Source organism: Polypterus senegalus, chromosome 11, assembly GCF_016835505.1.
Source record: "Polypterus senegalus isolate Bchr_013 chromosome 11, ASM1683550v1, whole genome shotgun sequence".
Taxonomy (NCBI): Eukaryota; Metazoa; Chordata; class Cladistia; order Polypteriformes; family Polypteridae; genus Polypterus; species Polypterus senegalus.
Genome location: NC_053164.1, coordinates 115,028,869 through 115,054,181, shown reverse-complemented (window position 1 = coordinate 115,054,181; position 25,313 = coordinate 115,028,869). Strand labels below are relative to the sequence as shown.

Genomic DNA, 25,313 nt, shown 5'->3' with positions numbered 1-25,313 from the left:
TAATTGTCTCAGAATAATTCAGATATGTAGGGTGTGGTGAATGGCCGGCCCTTTATCCCGGCCAATACCCCCAAGCCGCCAGGTGGAGCCCTCCTTGCAGTATGGAGGTCCCCAGAAGACCAGCAGGGCATCATGGACAATGTAGTTTTTATGTGCAGCCCTGCTGGATGCCATGGGGGCCACTAGGGGACGCTGCAGGGAGGAATAATGGATATTTTCCCTATGCCCCGGAAGCACACGTGGATAAGAGGAATGACGTGCTTCCGGGGTGAAGAAAAGAACTTGAGATATAAAAGGACTGTGGAAGCTCCCAGACAGTGAGCTGAGCTGGGTGGAAGGGTGGCAACGTGTCTGGGAGTGGAGGATCATATTATTGTGTTTCTTAGTGATTATTGTATGAGTATTGTGGAGGAGAGGGTGCTTTGTGCACTGTGGTAGATAGGGGGCGCTCTTGCTCCCTTGAACCCCTGTCCACGACTCCAAACACCAGGTAAAAGTCCTCAAATTGACTTTATTGAATCTCCAGAGTGCACAAAGCACCCTCTCCTCCACAATACTCATACTCAGCATTCCACAGTCCTTTTATATCTCCTGACCCAGAAGTGTTCCTAATCCCCAGTCCCTGTGACTCTCAATCACTTCCGGGTCAGGTACAAGTTCTTTTCTTCACCATTATTCCTCCCTGCAGCGTCCCCTACTGGCCCCCATGGCATCCAGCAGGGCTGCGCATAAAAACTACATTGTCCATGATGCCCTGCTGGTCTTCTGGGGACCTCCATACTGCAAGTAGGGCTCCACTTGGCGGCTTGGGGGTATTGGCCGAGATAAAGGGCCAGCCATTCACCACAAGGGATTCAAAGGGAAAAGAAAATTTTAACATCCATTTCAATTTAATTCCCTGCGGGGGGCTGGTGCCCTGCCCAGGGTTTGTTTCCTGCCTTGCACCCTGTGTTGGCTGGGATTGGCTCCTGCAGACCCCTGTGACCCTGTAGTTAGGATATGGTGGGTTGGATAATAGATGGATGGATAAATTTAATTCCTGCAATATAATGGACAGCATTAAACAAGGTATAAATAGATGGCTATCTCTTCACTGCTATTTAGCTGGGGTAGTAAATATTGTTTTGGAATTTTTCTAATGTATTTGTTTTTTTTGATCCTGGTCCATCTTTAGTTAATGATTTCTCAGCTGCTGAGTCAATCTGCCATATAAAAAGGAACTTTTTATTCTATTTCTACCATCCAAGTCAAAGAAGAAAACATCCAGGAGTAAGTTCTTCTTTTTACTTATTGCAATTTCTGTAGTTGTGTAGTTCTAAAATGGTCACTGTTAAAAGTAATTACATAATCTTCCTTATACCTTCACTACTGAAACAAGTCAGGCCGTCCACTTTTTTTTTTTTTTAATAAGACCTAAATTCTAAATCACAGTTTAATACCAACCTGTAAAGGAACTGAGCAGAAAAAATTAATATTTCAATACAATTATCTGTTTTAGTAAATAAAATATGTTAAGTTACAATAGGATAAACTATTGTATAGTACTGTAATAGTTGTGCTGCACAAATGAGACAGGTTGAAATCTAAATTATCAGCGTAGAGTTCAGTGTTAATGTTTGCAGTGCACCATATATTGGAATGTAGTATGTAATAAAATGCATTTCATTTGGCATTCCAAAAGATTGGGTATCCCAAATATTTGTAGTAACATGATTCTGTTATATGCTATTTGGTATATGGGGTTCGTAAAAACAGTGTTAATGTTTGCTATGCGGCATCTGTTGGAATGTTTACTACAATAATACAAATGTTTGTGATGTGCCATCTGTTGGATTGACACAGACATAACAACTGGACAGACATAGAGATACACAGACACTTATTCTTGTATTAAAATTAATATTTAAAATAAAGAAATCATTATCAAAAACTGAGAAAATGATTAAATATCTTAAGAGGTATTGTTAAGATTAAGAGAAAACCACCTATCTGCAAGAATGTGATAGTGATATTACTGAATACTGATAGTGACACCCAAGTTCTATTACCAGTAATGCATAGTCCATCCTTTCCTATATAAAAAAACTAATAAAGTGTATGCTCAAAACTACGGTAAATAAACATAAATAAATGTAACAACACTACTCAGTCAAAATAAAAAGAAAGAATAAAACTAAGAAAAGCTCTAAAATAGTCAATAAATCCTCACACAGTCCTAGATAGAGTACCATAACAAGAATCTGGTCTGAAAGAGTAAAACTGAAAGAGAGCAAGAATGTTAGTTATCTTCTAAAAGTGATGAACTGATTCCTGTTTTAACCACTGTCACGAATTTTAGGTTTATATAATTCTTGCCATGGAAGATGCCTAGTGTGCTAGATTTGTGATAAACACATTTGGGTTTTGATATATTGCATATGATTTGACATTTGTCTGTACTCCCTCAGTCATTCCATCTCCAGCTTAAACAAACGTTAAGAGATGAGATCCAGTCAGAAAGATGACACAAACCATGCAGTATACATAAAAGACAAAGACCTCACAGTTGGCTAGTCCTATCACCTTAGCTGAACTCAAAGAGACCTTGAACTCCATGGCTGCATGAAAGACTCCAGGTTTGGATGGAACTCCATTAGAGTTAATTGTCTTCTTTTAAAAGCTTTTATCAGTAACCTTATTTTTGGCATGATTAAAGATGCAACCTCATCTGGTCATCTAAATTGAAAAGTTAATATGGCTGTCATACTGCTTTTAAAACAAGGTAAGGATCACACATTTTGTCAAGGTTTTAGGCCTCTAATCTAATAAATTCTTAATTTATTAGATTATCTGTTTTGGAAAGTAATTTAATATAAGCTAAAAACTTTTTATTATTGTTCTGCGGTGGGCTGGCACCCTGCCCGGGGTTTGTTTCCTGCCTTGCGCCCTGTGATGGCTGGGATTGGCTCCAGCTGTCCCCCGTGACCCTGTAGTTAGGATATAGTGAGTTGTAAAATGGATGGATGGATGAATGGATTATTATTGTTTCACTTTCTTAGATTTTGGACGATTTTAAAGTTTTTAGCCTTCTTTTTTGAGAAGTAAATCGTAAACTATTTGCTCTAACATAGCACATTCTCTATTATCGAAACAATTTAACAAGAAGAGAAACATTCAGTCTTTTCACAATAGGAGACTTTAATTTATTACCCATGGTAATATGTTTTACATTTTATCTTTACATTTCTGATAGAGAAACTCATTCCCACATATTGGTCTGCTTTTATTTATTTTAATCACCCACATCAATTCTTCCCAAATTCTACTCCATAATATTTGACAAAAACAAATCTAGAAAGAAAGTTTAACCCAGTGATTCTGGAAAGCACCCATGATCTTCTTAAAGCAATGTAATTACGAAGGACGTTCAAAAAGTTTCCACACTTTCATATTTTCCTTGGAATCGGTGAAGGTAGGAAGAGAAGTAATTGCGCATTAAAAAGTTGGTATGACGCTGGGAAAATTGCATCGCAAACGAAAGTGACTATGTAGAAAAGTGATGTCATTTGTTTTTGAAATTCTTAATAAATTGAGTTAAAATAAAAGTGCAGCAACTTTTTGAACGTCCCTTGTAATTCACAAAATATATTTTGGTCAAACATCTGTGCCTAGTCTGGCTGGAGTGATCTGTTTCATTAAAAGACCTGATGACATCTTAAAACAAAGTCAGCAAAGTTTTAACAAGTTGTATTTCTTTTTGCAAGTTTTGTCCATTGGTTTATGTCTAAGGATCAAATCTGATAATATGCTTAGTGCTAATTATGGTAAATGTATTCATTTTTTTGTGTAGGACATTTCAGCATAAACATCCAGCATGAATATCTGTCAAACAGGATAAAGATATCTAAAGTTGATGAGTTAGCATCAAACAGTTACACTTTTGGAGGTTAAGCAGGCATGAGGTCATCTGAATTTTTTCACTGTTGGCATCAAAATCTGAATATAATTAGGCCTGAGTGATCAGCTGCAGGCAGATGACAGACTGTAAAGTTTAGTAAGCAACATTTGGCCTGAACATGTGGCTACCATCCATTTTTCACATTTTCACTTCAGAAAATTCATAAAGTTCTTGGTAACAAAGGTACATCAGAGTAGAATGGAAATAAACACGTTAGTGGAGTTAGTGGAGCAATGCAAGCTCAACAGTGTCAAAGCATAAAATATAGGGCTTCTTTATTGGGAAAAGAGTTACTCTGTTCAAGTAAAATGACTGACTTCGCTACAGCTAGTAATAATTGAGTATAAGGAATTTATTTTCAAAAAGATAACATCAATTCATGTGAATTATTTTTATTCCAATTTTTATCTTTGGGAAATTTCCTGTAGTCATTTGGTAAAGGTATTCTATAAATGTATCCTTCCATTCATTTACTGAACCTGTCTCATTAAAATCATGGAGTTATGGAAAAACAGCAGAGCTCATTCCAGCAGTACTGACAGGTATTAATGTTTCACAGAGCACCCTCATACACATATGAACTGTCAGTCACGCTAAGCTGATTTAGACTGATCAGTTAATCTGGAATGTGAAAGAGCCACAAAAAATACCTAAACAAACACAAGAAAAAAAAAAACCTGCATATTACATACTAGGATTCAAATCATGTCTCCTAATGCTGTGATGCAGAGGTGGTAATCACTGTGCCACTATTCAAACATTTTAAACATATTCAAAATTATCTACCCATTCATATATATTATAAATTGAATTCACAAACCACAGCCACAGCATTTGATTCCAAAACATCTTGAGAAGTCATCACTGTGTAGTATGAAATGTTCGTCAACACATAAGCAATCGTCACTGTTACCATGGACAATATAATCGAAAGAGGGATGTTTCTAAAAGAAAAAAAAATCAAGAAATGCTTATTATTTATCATTCCATTCAAAATAAATACTACTAAAAAATGGCTTTGAAAATTATTGAGACTGATGAGAGAAAACCAACAATAACAAGCAAACTCAAAGATTTAACTGCATGGAAACTTTAAATATTGAACCTGTGCCTTTTTTCAGGTCTTAAGTTAATGAAATATTTATCTTAAAGAGAATTTTTCCATGCATCAAAGCAATTTCATACTCCAGTAGACAGATCCGTCTTGGTAACGATGAGCACAAGAAAGGAGCAATTAGATAGATAGATAGATAGATAGATACTTTAATAATCCCAAGAGGAAATTCACATACTCCAGCAGCAGCATAGTGATAAAGAACAATATTAAATTAAAGAGTGATAAAAATGCAGGTAAAACAGACAATAATTTTGTATAATGTTAACGTTTACCCCCTGGGTGGAACTGAAGAGTCGCATAGTGTGGGGGAGGAACGATCTCCTCAGTCTGTCAGTGGAGCAGGACAGTGGCAGCAGTCTGTCACTGAAGCTACTCCTCTGCCTGGAGATGATAGTGTATTCTCCATGATTGACAGGAGTCTGCTCAGCGCCCGTCACTCTGCCACGGATGTCATACTGTCCTGCTCCGTGCCTACAATACAGCCGGCCTTCCTCACCAGTTTGTCCAGGCGTGAAGCGTCCCTCTTCTTTATGCTGCCTCCCCAGCACACCACCGCGTAGAAGAGGGCACTCGCCACAACCGTCTGATAGAACATCTGTAGCATCTTATTGCAGATGTTGAAGGACGCCAGCATTCTAAGGAAGTATAGTTGGCTCTGTCCCCTCATGCACAGAGCATCAGTATTGGTAGTCCAGTCCAATTTATTATCCAGCTGCACTCCCAGGTATTTATAGGTCTGCACCCTCTTCACACAGTCACCTCTGATGATCACGGGTTCCATGAGGGCCTCCTAAAATCCACCACCAGCTCCTTAGTTTTGCTGGTGTTCAGGGGTAAGTGGTTTGAATCGCACCATTTAATAAAGTCCTTGATTAGGTTCCTGTACTCCTCCTCCTGCCAACTCCTGATGCAGCCCACGATAGCAGTGTTGTCAGCGGACTTTTGCACGTGGCAGGATTCCGAGTTGTATTGGAAGTCCGATGTATATAGGCTGGAGAAAGCACAGTCCCCTGCGGTGCTCCTGTGTTGCTGACCACAATGTCAGACCTGCAGTTCCCGAGACGCACATACTGAGGTCTGTCTGTGAGATCGTCCACGATCCATACCACCAGGTATGAATCTACTCCCATCTCTGTCAGCTTGTCCCTAAGGAGCAGAGGTTGGATGGTGTTGAAGGCACTGGAGAAGTCCAGAAACATAATTCTTACAGCACCACTGCCTCTGTCCAAGTGGGAGAGGGATCTGTTATTATTTCAGATCAATTATGATCTGTATGCACTGTAATGTGTTCTGGCTTCAATTAGTGCAAAGCACACACACTAGCGTTATAAGTGGAATGAACATTATTAACATTACATTTAATAAATCAAGGTTATAATTTACTGAGAAGAATTTAAAGAGGTTAAAATTGCTGATGGAAAATAGAAAGGAACAAAATAAGAAAGTGGTATGGCGCAGCACACCACATTTTCAAAAACTGGATTCATTTACTTATTTATTGTTAGCTTCAGATTTAGCTTAAGTGTGGTTAGCAGAGTATATATGCACTCCCACATTTAATTTTATGCTGTGTTAACAAAGAAAACATTTTCCTTTACCCATGTTAAACAATACTGAAAAATACAATACTATTACTCTAATGATTAAGGTTACATTCACCCTCGATCAGCTGATACTTCAGTTCATTATTTTTTCACAGTCATTGAGTACGTTTGTCGGTGAGTGCCATCCTTTAAATAATTCCAGCAGAGGAAGATATTCTTTGGGATCTGTGCTCCATGCCAATAAAAAATGATTTGGGAAAAGTAACCGTGAAATTGGGAGGGGAGCCTTTAGCTCACACTTGATTTTGCAATATAGAGTGGAATGAAGCATTAGGCATCAATTATTTTATGATCTGATTGTCTTATGTATTGTTATCATTATACAGGTTAAGTCAAAATTATTTTAACACTAATGATACTGCTATTTATATACTTCCATACAATATTTGTGGACTATTTATGTGCTACATATGTTACTTGTGTTGAACATGATGGTGAACAGGTTGAGACATTCCTGTAAATCATCTTACACATATGAAGTATGTTTTGTGAATAAATTGTTTCCACTGTTCAAATGTTAACATAAATTTGACTCACCCTGTATATTTAGGAAAGAAATGTCACCTTGTGAGGTGAAGTGGAATATTTGTCTAGATTTTATTTGTCAAGTGACAGCTGGTGGGGTATAAGAGTCTGCTCTAACTACATTTTTGGGGACCGAGAAAAGAAGAAGGGAATTGGTGTTTGTTTCTCTAAAATGTAACTGAGTTACAGTCATTAAGCCTTTCAAAATTTATTCTTGATTTTAGTGTGCTAAGGAATAATAACTTTTTTTAATGCAATTAGTTTCTGTATTTTGTTTTCCTCCTGCTTATTAAGGGCTAAATGATTATTAGATTGGAATCTTTTTAGTTTGATTTTTGTAGTGTCTAAGGTAATCATTTGGACTTTTCTATTTTTTCTTTTTTTATTGTTTTACTCACTCTGAAAAAAAAAATCCTTTTTGGAGCTCTTGGTGGTGGGGTATCAAATTACCAAGCTCACCTTTCCCAGCTACAAGGGATTTATGAATTATTAACAGATCCAGAATACAGATAAACTGTGAATCCAAATGTAGCCCTAGCTTTAAGAGGGCAGTGACATTCTCATCAGAAAAGCGCCGCTCTGAAAATGCAACTTCGAAAATGTTTAATCATGAAAGTAAACTGCAACATGCCAGAAAATGCAACCATACTTACCTTGTAGTTGTGAACTTGTATTTGCTTACTTGGAACTCCAACTTTTACAACATTAACACCACAGTATTAAAGAAAGTTGCTTCTGAATTTGGTGACATTAGAATTACAGAGTTAATATGCTTATACCTGAAAGGCTGGCTACTCTGTTGTTCATGAGTCTATTCAATAAAAAATTGCAGCAACAGCATGACGTTATACAGGCACTCATACAAATACAACAAAGGAGTTCACCTTGAATTCATAAAGCTCCACTTCTCTAAATTATAGTTATACTCACAATTCTGAGTAACCGTAAAGAGTTGTTCAAAATAAAAAGATATTACATAAAACAGTTATGCAGTTCCAACTAAAACAGTGAATCTTTCGAACAAATTGGGTGATTATGTGACATGATTTAATAGGAGCATGCATGTTAAGGCTAATTCAATTACATTTTGCATTGCTATTTATTACTAAATAAGTTACCATGAATTTTAAGGTGCTGGCTCCTGTTTGACAAAATTATTTATTTTACTTTGAACCTCAACTTGTTAACAATGTTCTAATGCTTATATCCTCACTACAACCCCACCCCCAAGAGATCAGGTTTGTATATATGTGATCATGTCTCAGTACCTTTTGGGATTGATGACTTCTTCAGTAACAAAATTCAAATAAAACCTGTTGAAATAATGCAGAATTCTGTCAGTTTTGAAAAATGTATTACACTACAATAGTAAAGTACAAGATGAAATTCAGAACTGAGGTGCAAGCGTGACCAGATGCAGTGGTGCATGTCAACCACAACCCTGCACCCTGATGAAATTTACTGCATAACACCATACAAGTATAAATGAATGAATTTAGAGCAAAGGTGCAAAGGAATAACATGAGTCTTAAACTTTGAAAATGCCCTTGTTAAGACATTCTCATTACTGTCAACACACCGTTTCTAATGTCACCCCTGGTGGATGTTTCCGTACGTACACCATTGTGGTTAAAGTTGATTAAAGAGAGCAAGATGCTGTATGTGTTCATTCTAGGATCATTTACATACTGCTTGGCTACATTTGTCATTTATAATAAGAACATAGGAAAACATCTAATTAGAACAATTCATTCAGTAGGTCACTCCAATCACAAGAAAACAACAAAGGTTATATTTCTTGGACTGAATGTGCTTCTAGGTATCTGATAACAGGATATATTCTTTTTGAACACCACTGTATCATTTATACCTCTAAGACTTTGTAACTTTCACTTCTTCTTCATTAACTGTCTTCTTATTATTGACCTCATAATTCATTCTAACTAAATTCTCATTTTATTGTGTTGAAACTCTTGTCACCTTGACACTTTTGATAGTTTTCTGGCTCGTCTCCCTTAACTGGTGGTAAGGAAGGGACTCTGGTATTTTCAATTCTTATTCCTTACCCACTTATTACTTTTATTTGAGGTTGTTGTTGTTTTTCCTCCTCACTGATGTCTGCCATCCTATTCCACAGACAATGTTCTTATCCTCGATTAACTTATTATCAATTCAAATTTTCATTTTGCGGCCCTAATTTCACATAATTTCACTCTTCTAAACTTTAACCAATTGGTATTACCAGTTAACTTATCAACATTTCCTAGTGCCTATATTCCTTCATTTTTTCAAAATGTTCTTTCAACTCACATGTCTTTACCCATGTTCAATTATATTTTGCTTTGTAAATCTAGTGATGGTGTGAACAGTGGAAAGTGAGTGAAAAGGTGCCATGATGGCATTCATTGCTCTCTTTTTTTTATCAAGAATTGCTTTTCATTGATCAAAAAGAGAAAAATATATCTGAATTACATGAAACCCTGCTGATTACTTTATACTGAATGAAGAAAAAATAATTTGGGAAGGATTTTTCCTTTAACAAGAGATCCTAAAGATACTTATATCAAACCTGCGACCTACACATCCCAGATTTGCTAAATTGAAATAAGCAAGAGACAGAAACAGAAGGGGACTGACCATCCTGCGTAGGCATAGAGTCCTGCATAAACAGCCAAAGGTAACTTGTCCAGTGTCAGGGAACTGGTGTCAAAGGCTTTGTGGAAATTTTCAGTTTGCCCTGCAAAGATGAAAATACAAATATGAGGAAACATTCTTGTTGTTTACTAGAAGGTTGTTGCATATATGCAGTAAATCCCCTTTTGCAAATGGAGGCTGAGCTGCTGCAGCTATATGATTAACTAAAGCACCAATCTCTGTAAAGTAGAATAATCTGATGTGAATTTTGAATGTGGTGAGGCAAAAGAAAGGCAGAGAAATTGACACTAAAGAGCCAGGGAACATTTATACTAGGAGGATCTCAGTTCAGCACCTTGCTTGAAATGTGTATTCTACAACGCTAAAATAGTAAGTTTCCAAAGATTACATCTTCTGTGATACAAAATGTGAACAAGTGTGTGTATCTAGCTATAAAATCAAGTCAGCATGGTTCCTGAAAACCACAAAATCAAGTACTACGCTGTCACTGAATTTTCATCTCTAAAACATAATTTACCTCCAGAGATTCATTCTTGTTTGGTTGATACGAAGAGAGCCACCTGCCAACATGCAATAAACAGCTTATGCCAGCAAAAGATCTCCCAAAAACAAGCAGAAACCATTTTGGACATTTAACCGCTTACTATAATTTTCTTGTCAAGGGCTGATAGGTTTTGCACAAGATCAATTGGAGACATCTCATGATCAGCCCTGGGAAGTGCGAAAGCAAGATGCTGAATTAAACAGTCGTAGTAATCTAACAGGTAGAGTCAAGACTTTGGGCTTTCTTTCAGTATTTTTCAAGGTTTTATTCATTCATATAACACACAATTAAACAGTGCAAATATACTAATTAAGAGTACTATGGTGCTTTATGTAATAGTGATTACTGTGCCATTTAGGCAGTAATGGAATCTGTCTTTCCTGCATAGTTCAGTACTGCAAGTTAACAGTCATCTACTAATGCTAGACAAATTACTTCCTCCATCATAGAAGGGAAACTGAATGGTGGTAACACATGGAAACACAGAATTGCTTTGTGAATATATTTTTTACTATTTTTATCTATAGTGCAGTGTTACCTTCTACAAAGTTTGGTTACATTCTGCTAGCTGTGATATTTCTGCTTAGGTGGTGTGTGGAACAGACAGTTAGACATGATTATATGCACCACAACACGTTTATTTTACAACTATTTACAACAGTTAACACACACATCCCAGTGCCACAGCACCAATCACCCTCAAAAGTCCAGGCCTTCAACAATGCCTTACTCTTCAGGCCGCCACCTTGCCTCTCCTCCCAAGTTCTGTCCTCTTCCACCCAATTCAGCACGGAATGAAGGGAGGCGGCCCCTTTTATAATTCCCTGGATGTGCTCCAGGTGCTTCCTGGCAATCTTTCACCGCCATGCCACCATGTGGCGGAAGTGCCGGCTGTATACCTGGAAGCACTCCGGGCGTTCCTGCTCCTCTTCCCCCCCCAAGCACTTCTGGGTGTGGCGGAAGTACTGAGGTCCAGGACCCCAAAGACATCAGGGCACCCCTTGGCACTGAGCACGGGCCCCTACAGGGTTGATCTTCAAAGCTCTCTACCCGTGGTCCCCAAAGCAACCAGGGCGGTCGCCCCCTCGTAATCTGGAGATGGCATAAAAAGAGACTCCATCACATCTGCGTCCTGGTGGAATGATGCAAGGCCGCCATTATACAGTATATAGTATATATACAGTAATCCCTCCTCAATCACGGGGGTTGCGTTCCAGAACCCACTGCAATAGCTGAAAATCCGTGAAGTAGAAACCATATGTTTGTATGGTTATTTTTATATATTTTAAGCCCTTATAAACTCTCCCTCACTGTTAACATTATTAGAGCCCTCTAGACATGAAATAACACCCTTTAGTAAAAAGTTTAAACTGTGCTCCATGACAAGACAGAGATGACAGTTCTTTCTCACAATTAAAAGAATGCAAACATATCTTCTCTTCAAAGGAGCGCCGTCAGGGGCAGAGAATGTCAGAGAGAGAGCACGAGAGAAAAGCAAAAATCAATACGTGCTGTTGGGCTTTTAAGTATGCGCACTGTGATAAAGCAGCCACAACAGAAGGGAACAATGTGAAGGTAGTCTTTCAGCATTTTTAGAGTAGAGTCCGTATCTTCTAGGCAAACAGCCTTTGTGCAAACAGCCCCTCTGCTCACACCCCCTCCATTAGGAGCAGAGAACGTCAGAGAGAGTGAGAGAAAAGCAAACAATCAAGCACCACGCGGGAAGCATATCTTATATCATTGAGGAGTTTTACTTAATATGTAATACATGCTCTGATTGGGTAGCTTCTAAGCCATCCGCCAATAGCGTCCCTTGTATGAAATCAACTGGGCAAACAAACTGAGGAAGCATGTACCATAAATTAAAAGACCCATTGTCCGCAGAAATCCACGAACCAGCGAAAAATCCGTGATATATATTTAGATATGCTTACATTTAAAATCCGCGATAGAGTGAAGCCACGAAAGTCGAAGCACGATATAGCGAGGGATCACTGTATATATATACAGTAATATATACAGTATTTCACTTCACTTTCTGCACACTTTATTTTGTTGCTGGTTTAATTTTAATAGATAAATTAACTTTTCTTACACTCCGTACACCACAATGATAAAGTGAAAACATGTTTTCAGAATTATTTGCAAAGTTAATAAAAAAACTCACATAGAAAGGCAATTATAATCTTCTTATGGAAAAGAGATGGCCCATAATCTTTCTAAAATACCTTACCCTTTAAGGAATACAGATGACTTATGAGATCAAGTTCCTCTCTCATCAGATACCCTTCAGTTTTTGTTGCGTGTTTCCAGCTCTAGTTTGTGTTTAGTGATTATGCTGTCTGTTTTTGTAGATAGATTAAATTTGTTCTGCTTCTTTTCTTTTTTTGCTCAGTTTGTCTGCCACATATGCCAGTCTTTTGCTTGTATAGGACATCAACTATCATTTCTGCAGCTGCCCAAACCATACCATTGTCTGCAAGCTGATGAATGGATGCAAGTGGTACACCTAATGTGTGAAGGATTAAGAAGTAAATTTAAGAGGGCTCTTTGTTGAGTATTTATAAGCTTTAACTTTGTTTTAAATTAGCTGTGTATTGCTAGTTTTCTGGTTTTCAGCAAATTTATGAAAGGCTATGTCCTCACTCTTCAGGGAAGTATCCAGTAAATAACCAGGAAATTGATGTTGGATGCCTTGAGTGATTTGGTTGGAACACATACAATAATCATATCGCTGACATAAAGTGAAGCAAGACCATACTGATGTTTACAAATTAATAAAAAGAATTGTAAATTCAGTACTAAAGTATGCATATTTAAGTGCTGGTCCATTCTTTTTTTACTTTTTAGGATTCTTCTGGCATCACTCTGCAAACTTTGAATTGTTCTTGGGCAAGTCAGTAACAGGGCATCAGAGTAAACCAGTCAGTGACACAAAAGAACATAAAGGTTTCTCCTAGTCGGCAAAGGAGATAATATCATGGACCTCAGAGATATTATGTAGTTGATAGCAAGCCTTTTACAGGGATTGCTAATATTATACTTAAAACACCTTAAAATTTACTAAATATTGTATATAAAATCATAATTATTACATGACTGTGAATAATACCCTAACATTAACAACCTGTTATGCTTCTTGCTTTACATTAACAACAATAGCAAGCCATTCCTCTTCAGCAATCTGCACTAAAAACCTCCTGAGGTTGTTGTGCACAAAATACACTTTCTTAAGCTTTTCTTAAATTAAATCATTCAGTACATATTTGTGACATTACCTATTTGAACACTTTGATAAAGGACTTACGAGATATTTTAAATAACCTCTTTAAATCCTAAAAGGATCACCATTTGAACATACTATTAGAGTCAACTGGAGAAAAACTGATAAATGGTTGCTCCTTTTTGGAATGCATTATTATTGCATATTTAGTTGATACTTATATCCCATATTGACAGAGTGATGGCTCTGAGGCTAGGGATCTGCACTGGCAATGTCGTGAATGCCAAAAGGGACTTTGCTCTGTTGGGACCCTGAGCAAGGCCCTTAGCCTGCAATTGCTCCATCCTGGGTATGACGTTAATCTGCATCCAGCCCTGCATGTAGGCCCTCCAACATGCAGGGAAAAACTTGGGGGTTGGTGGCAGAATTGGCCCTCCAGCTACCATAAAAAACCTCACACTGATTCCACTCCATCTGAGCTAGTGTGGTGCTGAGGTGTCACCCGTTGCATGGCTGCACTCGGGTCCTAATCTTGGATCCTGAGTTGGTTTGTCGTGTGATGGGTGCGGCAATGTGCCGTATCAGTGTGTGCTCCTAACCTCTCTCTCTATACATCCCACATCAATTATAAGGTCAGGAAATGTCTGTTTGTTTAATTCTTAAGACTGAAGTGACACAAAGGAAGTCAGTCAGAGACATCAACCTTTGTGTCTCAAAACCCTGTCCCTAAGCCACTACACCATAGTACAAGTCAGTTTATCATCTGGAGGTAATTGGGTTCATAAATGTGTGTAAGAACGGAGGTACTGTATATTACAACTGATAAATAAGTTTGTTTCTCAGGGTTTTAAGGTGCATAAAATTGGCAATCCATTAAATCTGATATATTTGAACAAGAACATATATAAGGTTAGGCCAGTTCTAAAAGTAGAAGTTTTATTTTATTTCTGTTCACATGCTATAGCCTTTACTCTTCTCTACCGTATGCTTATGAGGTTGTCATTATTTATAATTTGCATTTTATAGTGCTATTAAGCATTCAGGTAATACACAAGTGCAAAGCAAAAAGGTCTCTGACCAGGATCAGTCTGCCTGGATAGAGCAAGGTGCCCTGACTCGCAATAAAAACCTACACAGTACACCTAGCTATTCTCATTCTCTCTTTCTTAGAACATAGCAGCATTAACAGCAAGTGGAACTCTTGTTCAAAGCTTCTGCACACCACAAGTTCAAATGGGCTTCTGGAGTTGGTACATTGTCTTGGCATGAACGATCAATGCATACTTGTTGTACCACTACTATTGATGATGTTAGCTAAAAACAACAAACAAAACATTTCCGTTACCTGAAGAAAGCTTGATCATTCCTGGCACAATAATTAAAACCAAGGCCCCCAGCTTGATGGATGTCAGCAGTATTTGTAATCGTGAGGTCCAGTTCACACTCCAGCAGTTTACAGCAACAACAAAGGCTTGGCATAGAAGAAGGAAAAGAAAGCTAGTTTAACAAATATGAGAAATGAACAAGAAATGGGGAGGGGGGGTAAAGAAACATCATGAAAAAAATCATATCAACAGATTTTTATTGCAACTTAAAACGGTGATTCCATGAACTGAATGCTTACTCACAGACCTGATGAAGATGACCTAAAAAAGCCAGACAACATAAATAGCCTAGCTAATGAGCTACTGTACATCTTTTGCCCTTGTCACAAATGCAGTCATTAAATTCTCTTAACACGGGAAGGCTACAAATGTTCCAGTTCTGTACTGGAAGCCTATTGTTTCCTTCTGTACTTCTTGGAAATGAAGGTGTGTTCTGCCAAAATACTCAACTGTAAATGGCTTCAACTGCCTAAAATACGAGGTGTTGCAGAAAAGTAATGAGACTGATTTTTTATTTACCAAAGTTTTTATTTTTTTCAAACATCAATGTTATCCCCTTCAAAGTAGTTCCCTTGGGCAACTACACACCGATGGAGACGTTGTTCCCACTGTTGGTAGCAGCGCTGGAAGTCTTCAACCGGTATGGTCTTCAGCATGTCCGTTACACTCTTCTGGATGTTTTCTAAAGGTCCGAAATGACGTCCTTTGAGGACATTTTTCAGTTTAGGAAAAAGGAAAAAGTCACACGGACTGAGGTCAGGTGAATAAGGGGGCTGGGGAACCACAGGAATGCCTTTTGTGGTCAAAAATTCTGTTATGGAGAGGGCAGTTTTTCTGCACCATTTTGGCACAAACCTTTCGCATGTGCAAATGTTCAGTCAAAATTTGATGAACGGTAAATCTGTTCAAATTTAATTGTTTACTCAACATTCTTAATGTTAAACGACGGTCTGATCTTGCAAGAGCGTTCACACGTTCGATGTTTTCATTGGTTTTCGAAGTTGAAGTCCTCCCTGAACGATGTTCATCTTCAACGTGTTTTCTGCCTTCCAAAATGATTTGTGCCAGCGAAAAACTTGAGCTCGGGATAAAGAATGTTCCCCATAGGCCTGTTTTAACTTTTCAAACGTCACACTTGCCGTTTAATGGCACAACGTTGCTCCAAATTCCGCTGTTCCATTTTGCGTGACGCACAACCAAAAACACAACTTCGCTAATAGCAGTCACAAAAATCACGTAGTTAACGGAAGGAGTTGAAACTCGCACTGAGCTATGGGAGGGTACTGATACACGTGCTCTATCACCTCTTTTCTCTTGTTCAATATGTCTCCAGATACTTTCATAACTAAGACAAGATTTATGAATGGACTAACATGGGCTGTGACCTGGGACCCTGAAAATAACCAAAATGTATAAATAAATATTTTATCTTTAAAGAAATATTTATGCCTGTATACCAGTTAATCAAGCCCTCTTTAATCTCAAGATATAACTTGTTGAGCATTAGTTGCCTGGTCATCACTGAGTTTAGTAATCTACAGTGAATAGTAGCTAGTGACAAAGTGCAGGCCTTGCAACAGCGGGCTGGAGGGTGATCTGAATACAGACTGTCAAAACATAAACTGTTCATTCTTGTGAAGAAGAAGGCAATTTATTGATGTATTAATAGTGACAGTACTTCAAAACCAGACAGAAATAAGTTCTAGTTTTAGTGATAGTGAGTTATACAAAGATGATAGTTTTAATCAAACAGTAAACTATGATGCCATTTCTGAATGTTTGTGACATATATTGGGCAACTTTCAAAGCTACTGTATGTCAATGATATTTGAACAAAAGATGGCATGAAAAGAGATTAGTAAGTCAAATGACTACTTACAGAATCCCATTATGCTGAGCATTTTAACGAGTACTTCGGGTGCTGGACAGGGGTTGAAGAAAGGTTCAACAATGTACCGGCCAAATGCCAAAGACACCACAGATGAGACAGCAGGCCTAGATTGTTCACAAAACAATAAACATTTTAAGGAAAGAAACAGTGTTGCTTCTCTTCTACATATTCTCTTAATTCTTTTTCTCTTCAGTTTATTTGAGATGATATGTAACTATTCCCAAAAATGCACAAGTACTTTGAAATAGCATTTTAACATCAAAACTATAGTATGTGGTTAACACTTTAAAAGTTCAGCAAGGTTCTATGTGCACTGTACCACTATGAAGTGCATTTGTAGTTAAAGAAGAAGTATTGTTGTCACTAGTGGCTAACATCATGATTTTTTAACAAAAAATGTATGACAACCAAAAATGACCAGTTCTTTCGTTTATGAAATTATGAAAATAATTTTATTTAATACTAATGTTAGAAGAAAATTTCAAAGTCACATTTATTGAATATACTTACGACATTGCATTTTACTATATGACTAGATGTGAGGAAATAAATTGCATTTGTTCTTCAGCAACATGAAAAGGTACATTTATATATAATTAACACATAAATTACTTAGTAACTTGAAGGTTCCATTTGTGATTACGACTGTTATGTATTGTAATAAACTACATGTTGCACGATGCCGAATAGTAACCAGTAGGTAGCACCAAGCAATTGATATGTGGTGCACACTAGAGAGTTTTTGTAATGCAATAAAGAAGTGTGAGTGGTCGGATACTCCGCACCTTTACGGAAAAAGTCTGTGTCGGTGTGACTTGGTGAGTGTTTGTGAAATTAAGTAGCACGCAACATAACATAAATTGCCGATGAGTGTGTAGTTCGGAACCCTTTGTTATCATCTGCACGTGGACTGCAGGTGTTGGTTGTGTCAGAGAGAAGGTCACAAGATGCTCAACAGAGCACTGCCAACCAAGCTCCAAGGACAGACAGTTTGATGTAGGAGAGCCTGTCCTCGTGCGTGATTATAGGAAGGGGGAGGAGAAGTGGACCCAAGGTGTTGTTATGGAGAAGACTGGACCAGTGTCATACAAGATAAATGTGGGACAACAAGGGGTATGGAAACGCCATATGGACCAGATGCTGACATGTCCCGATCCAGAGCTTCAGCAGGCTGCAGTGAATCCTCCTGTGGACCCCCCGGTGATACTACCCCAGAGTGATAGTGGTAAAACACATCACCCTAGTGCATCTCATCATGACAAGAATGATCAAGTTCCAGAGATAGCTACACCACCAAAAACACCACAGTCCACTGAATCACGACACACTGAGCATACTCTGGTAACAGAGACTGTCAGACATTATCCTATGAGAATCACTAAACCACCACTACGCTACCATGATGAGTGAACACCCACTGAGATAAAGAACATAAAAGTGCGTGACTGTTCAAGGTCAGAGACATATTGTTTTTCAGAATTCTGAGATATATTTATCATTTGAAAAAAAAAAGATAGAGAAATGTATCTCTATACCATATTAAGGGCCCTTTTTTTGTGTTATGTTGTGTTATGAAAAAAATCCTTGTGTTATTAACAATCAATCTTAGCAGGGAGGAGATATGTTATGTATTGTATTAAACTACATGTTGCACGATGCTGATAGTAACCAGTAGGTGGCACCAAGCAATTGATATGTGGTGCGCACTAGAGAGTTTTTGTAATGCAATAAAGAAGTGTAAGTGGTCGGATACTCCACATCTTTACGGAAAAAGTCTGTGTCGGTATGACTTGGTGTGTGTTTGTGAAATTAAGTAGCGCACAACATAACAAGGACAGCCCCTCAAACTGATCTTTCCACACACAAAAAAATTAGAAAAGCAAAAAACTAGACCACGACACTGTATGAAACTATCATCAACATTTGTAGACCTGTGAGCATATTTTACATCACTAGCAGCTCAATGTCTTGTAAAATCACTAATATCTATTAATCTCTTAACAAGCCCAGTTAATGCAGTTCAGAATTGTAGGCCTGACGCCTATTTTGACATCAGTGGGCACAATGCAGGGACCAAACCTGCAATAATGAAAACTGAAAAAAATAGCTAAAATGAAATGCACATTCTTTTTTAAATACTTTTAATAATTAAGCCAAAATACAATACTTTAAAATAAATGAGTTTTCACAACACTCAGTGGTCACTTTATTGGTGACGCCTGCTTGTTCATGCAAATAACCTGCTCCTACAAAAAGCCAATCATATTTCTGCAACTCATTATGTACAGCATGCTGCCATGGTCAAGATACATTGTTGTTCTTTAAACAAGAAAGATGTGTAATCTAAGTGATTTTGACCGTGGTATGATGCTAGTTGGGGCAGTTCCAACATCTAAGAAAGAGCTGGCCTTTTGGGATTTTAACACACTACACACTCTAGAGTTTATGAAGAACTATTGCTGTGGGGTACCGGTGCTGGCTTTCTGCCCAGTTGCTGTCAAGTTCTGGTTTGTCTAGACCCTAGAGCAGTGGTATTCACATTCAGTTCTGAAGGCCACCAGTGGCTGCAGGTTTTAATCCCTACTAATCCCTACTAATTGCTTCATCTCATTAGACTCTAACATTAATTAAGCAAACTGTTACTTCCAGTTTATTTCTGTTTTTTGTATCAGTCCAAAAATTACAAACTGGTTATGCTTAGCTTGTACTGAATAAAATGGGAATATAGATGTATAAGAATTCTCTTTTGCTGTTTAGAATTTTGTTCTTTACAAATTTCTAGCTATTCATGTCATTATGTACTAAAAAGCACACAAGTGGGTAACACTAAAATAGCTTCCCTTTTGCAGTCAGTGTCACTTACCCTTGAGTTTGCTATGCTTGTCATTAATTGTCAGTATTCAGATACAACAAAGACAGCAAACACCACAGAACAATGTCTCACTTTTTTAAAAGAAAATAACAGAACTAAAAACAGAATAAATATTTTCTATTTTCTATTCTAAAATGTAACCAAATCTCATTGGTTAAACGTTGGGAGACAAAGAATACAGAAAAAGGAGAATGCTTCTCGTGGAGTGAGGTCACCAGTGGAATCTCTCAGGGGTTGGCCTTGGGACCTTTACCTTTTCTGATTTAGAATAATGACATCAGTTGCAGTATAGTTAGTAAACTTGTGAAGATACTAAAATTCAAGCAACAGCAAACTCTGAGGAGACAGTAAAAACAATTCAGCAAGACATGCTTCAGGACTGGAGAAACACTAGGAAAATGCAGCTTAATGTAGAAAAGTGTGAAGATTTACACACGGCCAAAAGGAATATCAGTTATAATTACAAGATGGAAGTCACAGTCCTAAAGGAGGCAATCTCTGAAAAAGATTTAGGGGATTACGTTAAAACAACATTTTCATCATTCAAGCAGTGTGCACAAAGAATTAATAAGGCAAATCAAATTTATTTGATTATTAAAATCAACTGTAAAAACCGCTGAATATAAATAGAGGGATGTTATGCTCAGATTATACAGGGCTATTCAAAATAAAAGAGCAGATTTTAAAAATTCATTTCAAACAAACTGTATAATACAGAAACACATTCCACGCATCACTGGATAGAGGAAAGTTCAAAGTTTAAAACCTCGGCTAAAAGTACCAGTGAATGAAACCGAGTGCTGTTTCTCGTCGTCGAACATGAAAGAGACTCACTGAAGGTAAATGTATTTTGTGCCATTTCTGCAAGCAAGTTTATGGACCTTTTTTTTTTTTGCGGAGCAAACAATGACTGGATTTTCATACCTGGACATGCTACAAAACTGGTTGTTTCCCCAACTTCAATAAGATTTGAATGACTTCATTCTCAGGCAAGATGGTGCCCCGCCTCATTTCCACTTGGAGGTCCGGCATTACCTGAACGACACTATCCCAGTGCAATGGATTGGAAGAGGTGGACAACAAGATCTTAATCATTGTCTATGGTCTCCCAGGTCTCCAGACCTTATCCCTTGCGATTTTTACCTATGGGGTTACATTAAAGAAAGAGAGTTTGTTCCACCTGTGCCTGCTAATCTTCAAGATTTGCGACATTGAATTGAGAAAGCTGTGAATTTAGTAACTAGGGACCAGCTGACTCGTGTGTGGCAAGAAAAGGTCTACCGTTTTGACATTTGTCACACTACACATGGTGCTCCTGTTGAGTGCATGCAACCTCAAGGACCATAGGACCTATCCAGTGATGTGTGGAACGTGTTTATGTATTATACAGTTTGTTTGAAATAAATTTTTGAAATCTGCTCTTTCATTATGAATAGCCTGATATAAGGCATTTGTGAGAACGCATCTGGAGTATAGTGTGTGGAGGGTGGAGGGTGCAGTACTCCAAGGTGAGAGTGGGTTAGGCTGGTCAAACCTGTTAAAGAAGTTGTTCATTTGGTTTTCTCTCTCCACATCTCTCTCGATGGTGGCACCCCGCTTCGAGCTGCAGCCAATGATGATCTTCATCCCATCCCACACTTCCTTCATGCTGTTATTCTGCAACTTCTGCTCCAGCTTTTTCCTGTACTGCTCCTTCATCTCCCTGAGCTGAAAGGAGTTCCTTCTGCATGCAATTGAGCTCATGCTGATCACTGCCTTTAAAAGCCTTTTTCTTCTGGTTCAAAAGGCCCTTGATGTCACTTGTAATCTATGGCTTGTTGTTTAGCATAGCAGCGTACTGTTCTTACTGGAATTACAATGTCCATACAGAAGTTGATGTAGTCAGTAGTGAAGTCAACAGCCTCCTCAATGTTCTCTCTATGTGACCCCTGCAGGATATCCCAGTCTGTAGTTCCAAAGCAGTCTCTCAGAGCCTGCTCTGCCTCAGGGGACCACTTCCTGAATGAGTGTGTGGTTGTAGGTAATGCCCTCACTCTTGGTTTGTAGTGAGGTTGAAGCAGAACCAGGTTATGATCTGCTTTCCCAAGCGCAGGCAGCGGGGTGGTGCTGTATGCGTCTTTAATGTTTGCATACAGTAGGTCGATAGTTCTATTTCCCCGGGTGTTACAATCCACATACTGGGAGAAGGCAAGTAATGTTTTGTCCAGAGTCATATGATTAAAGTCTCCAGTGATTAGCACAAGCGAATCAGGGTGTTGTGTTTGTAACTCAGCAACCGCAGAATGGATGATGTCACCCGCTATCTCCATGTCCGCCCGAGAAGAGATGTGAACAATAACAACAATGACGTGTCCAAACTCTCTGGGCAAGTAATAGGGACGCAGACTTACGGCCAACAGTTCGATGTCTCTGAAGCAAGTGGAGATTTTGACGTTTATATGTCCAGAGTTACACCACCTTATAATTACATAGAGAGCGATTCCTCCTCCTTTCCGCTTTTCGCAGGTGTTTGCATCTCTGTCCGCTCTAACTGTGCTAAACCTAGGTAGCTCCATGTTAGCATCTGGGAGGTTAGTTGTTAGCCACGCTTCACAAAAACAACAAACTGCATTCTCTGTAGGTTCTGACATTTTTCACCAGCGTGGCCGTTTCGTCGATCTTATTTGGTAGTGATTTCACATTTCCCAGGATCACAGAAGGCACCGAAGGCTTGAAACGCCACTTTCTCGCAAGTCCCTTCACTTTTAGCTTAGCTCTGGCTCTGCTGCCATCGTCAGGTAGATAGGGAACCACACTGGCACGGGCATTTGTTCTCAGCACTTGAAGTTGACTACTTGAATAGACAAGTCTCAGTGTGTAAAAATCCATGTCCAAGTAGTAAAAAGTGTCCAGGGAACAAATCCACATAAAAGAAAGTGATAGGAGTGATCAGTAAAATAGTGAAAAAGGTAGAAAAATAAAGTCATACACGGAGCTGCTAGAAAGGCTGCCACTTGCGGCTGTGCCCGAGTCATATTTCATAGTTAATCGCGTGAATGTACATTCTAATAAAGACTTGACAATATGAATTATTAGAGACATGAGTCATCATTTACCTTTACTGGTTTAGCTGCAATTCCATACTTGATCAAGAATGCCATAATTTCCCAGTTTCTCTTAAATGCTGCATACTGAAAGGTTGGCATTGTTGTAAAAATGTGAAAGTTCTTCCGTTAAGTTCTCTTTTATAAATCCCAACCTTTGTATAGAAAATTACATTAGCTTATTTCAGTGCTCTTTTTGTGCGTATTCAAGTTTTATAAATCAGACCTCTGGTCACCATACTACTAGAAGGACATAGCAGCACATGAAGCTATTTAAAGGAAAGCAACCAGGTGCATCCCAAGATTTAAGAACATTTTGTACTCTGACAGACCCAGAGAAGTAAACCTGTTTAGTCTCAAGCAGAAGTGACTACGTGAGGACCTATTCCAGGTTTTTAAAATTCTCTAAGGCATTGGTAAAGAAGTTCCAGTAGAATTCTTTCAGCTTAACAGTAAATCTTTTACTTAAGGACACCACTGGAAATTAAGGGGAAGCATATTTAAGATTGGTGCCAGAAAGCACTTCTTTACGTAAAGAGTTGTGGGAATCTGGAACAAACTGCTAAGCTATGTATTTTAAGCCGAAACCTTGAAAACTTTTAAGAAGTATATGGATGAGATATTGGGACAGCATAGCCATTAGCTAAATAAACAAGCTTGATAGACTAAATGGTCTCTTCTCATTTGTCAAATTTCTTATGTTCTTATAAAAGCAAACCTAACACCAGTGTAAAATAAAAGATGAAATAAAAAGGACAGCAAATTGAACAATTAGGGGTACAAAATGACTTTCTAATTGTGAAACTGGTTGGAACCAAAACCTGCAGCCACAGGGGGCTTCCAGGTCTGAACTTGAGAACTAGAGCACACTGAATAGTTTCTTCTGGGCCACACTGCCATTGGACTATGATGTTTTGTCCATCACTTGGGCATTTTTTTTTTTACCAGAGCAAGGCACTATATTAAAAAGGTTGTTTCCCATACAGTTATTGAGTGTGTTTATCTGGTTGCTCTTCCCGTGACAACACCAACAATGTTCTGACATTTCTGCCAAGTTACTCTTGGTATACCCTCAGAAAAATAAATACATAAGATTTAATAATTTGCACTGTTTATTTCCTAAAAATTTGGCTCCATATGTGCAATTTGGCTTATTGCCATAACAACATAAAACCATTAAAAAGCAGGAATAAGATTTTCAAATTATTCACTGCTGCATTTTAACAAGATCCCTAATGTGAAACTAATGCAAATTGTCATACCCTACTATTAAAAAAGCAACACCGAAAGCCAAACTTTCAAATTGAATACAATTTTAACATGACTAAAATAAAGGAAATAAGTGCTTTTATTCTAAAAAGTGGGTGTAGATGTGTATTAGCACAAAGATTCAAAAGTACTCTATGAAGAGCATTATTTTCATGAGCATGCAGATCTGGGGCACTTTTATGATCCCAAATGTGTAGCTACATGATATATTTATGTATAAACGCACCAACTATTGCAAATATTTGGAAGCGGAGTATGTCAAATTGTATATTTTATTGGGTTCATTCTGTAAATACTATTTGAATAAGAAGATAGGAGAGCCTGCTGCTGCTGCTGTTGTTCAGTCATTGACTGTCTTACTGGAAATTATTGAGGTATCCAGTCTTTGAAACATTTCAGTGAATCAAGCAACCTGAACAAGCTGAAAAGCCAGCAACAGAGGAGAAACTTGCCCTGTTTCCTGTTTGATGTTCTTGGTTGGTTTTAGCCACTAATGTTGCTTTCAGATGTTGTATACTTTCTCAGTATATGGAAAACAATTTTAAAGAAAGGTAGAGAAGCTTAAACATCTTGTAGATGTTACAGTGGCCTAGCTGGTATGTGTTTTTTCAGTTGTGTTTCTAATGATGTAAGATTCTTATCCTGGAGCAAAAGTCACTGCACAAATGAAAGTCCTGTGTTTTGCCTTTCCCTCCTTGAACCGTCACCTTATCGTCGTGGAGGGGTTTGCGTGTCCCAGTGATCATAGGAGCTATATTGTCCGGGGCTTTATGACCCTGGTAGGGCCACCCAAGGCAAACTGGTCCAAGGTGAGGGATGAGACAAAGAGCGGTTCAATAAACCTCTGATGAAGAATAAAAACCTTGGACCACATTTTCTCTTGCCCGGATGCGGGTCACCGGGGCCCCCCTCTGGAGCCAGGCCTGGAGGTGGGGCTCGATGGTGAGCACCTGGTGGCCGGGCCTGCACCCATGGGGCTCGGCCGGGCACAGCCCGAAGAGGTAACGTGGGTCCTCCTCCCCATGGGCTCACCACCTATGGGAGGGGCCAAGGAGGTTGGGTGCAGTGTGAGTTGGGTGGTGGCCGAAGGCGGGGACCTAGGCGGTCTGATCCTCGGCTACAGAAACTGGCTCTTGGGACGTGGAATGTCACCTCTCTGAAGGGGAAGGAGCCTGAGCTAGTGCGCAGGTCGAGAGGTTCCGGCTAGA

At 38.6% G+C, this 25,313-nt stretch overlaps 1 protein-coding gene across 1 annotated transcript in view; it reads right to left on the bottom strand.

Moving 5' to 3' along the window:
* LOC120539459 (cystine/glutamate transporter-like) overlaps positions 1 to 25,313 on the bottom strand; it is a 70,981-nt gene that overhangs the window by 30,072 nt on the left and 15,596 nt on the right. Inside the window, exons 3-7 of the mRNA XM_039769532.1 lie at positions 16,870 to 16,985; positions 14,951 to 15,076; positions 9,821 to 9,920; positions 8,452 to 8,496; positions 4,758 to 4,881 (exon numbers count right to left, since the gene is read on the bottom strand). Of these exons, the coding sequence (XP_039625466.1) occupies positions 4,758 to 4,881; positions 8,452 to 8,496; positions 9,821 to 9,920; positions 14,951 to 15,076; positions 16,870 to 16,985 (511 nt within the window). The remainder of the gene's footprint in view (positions 1 to 4,757; positions 4,882 to 8,451; positions 8,497 to 9,820; positions 9,921 to 14,950; positions 15,077 to 16,869; positions 16,986 to 25,313) is intronic.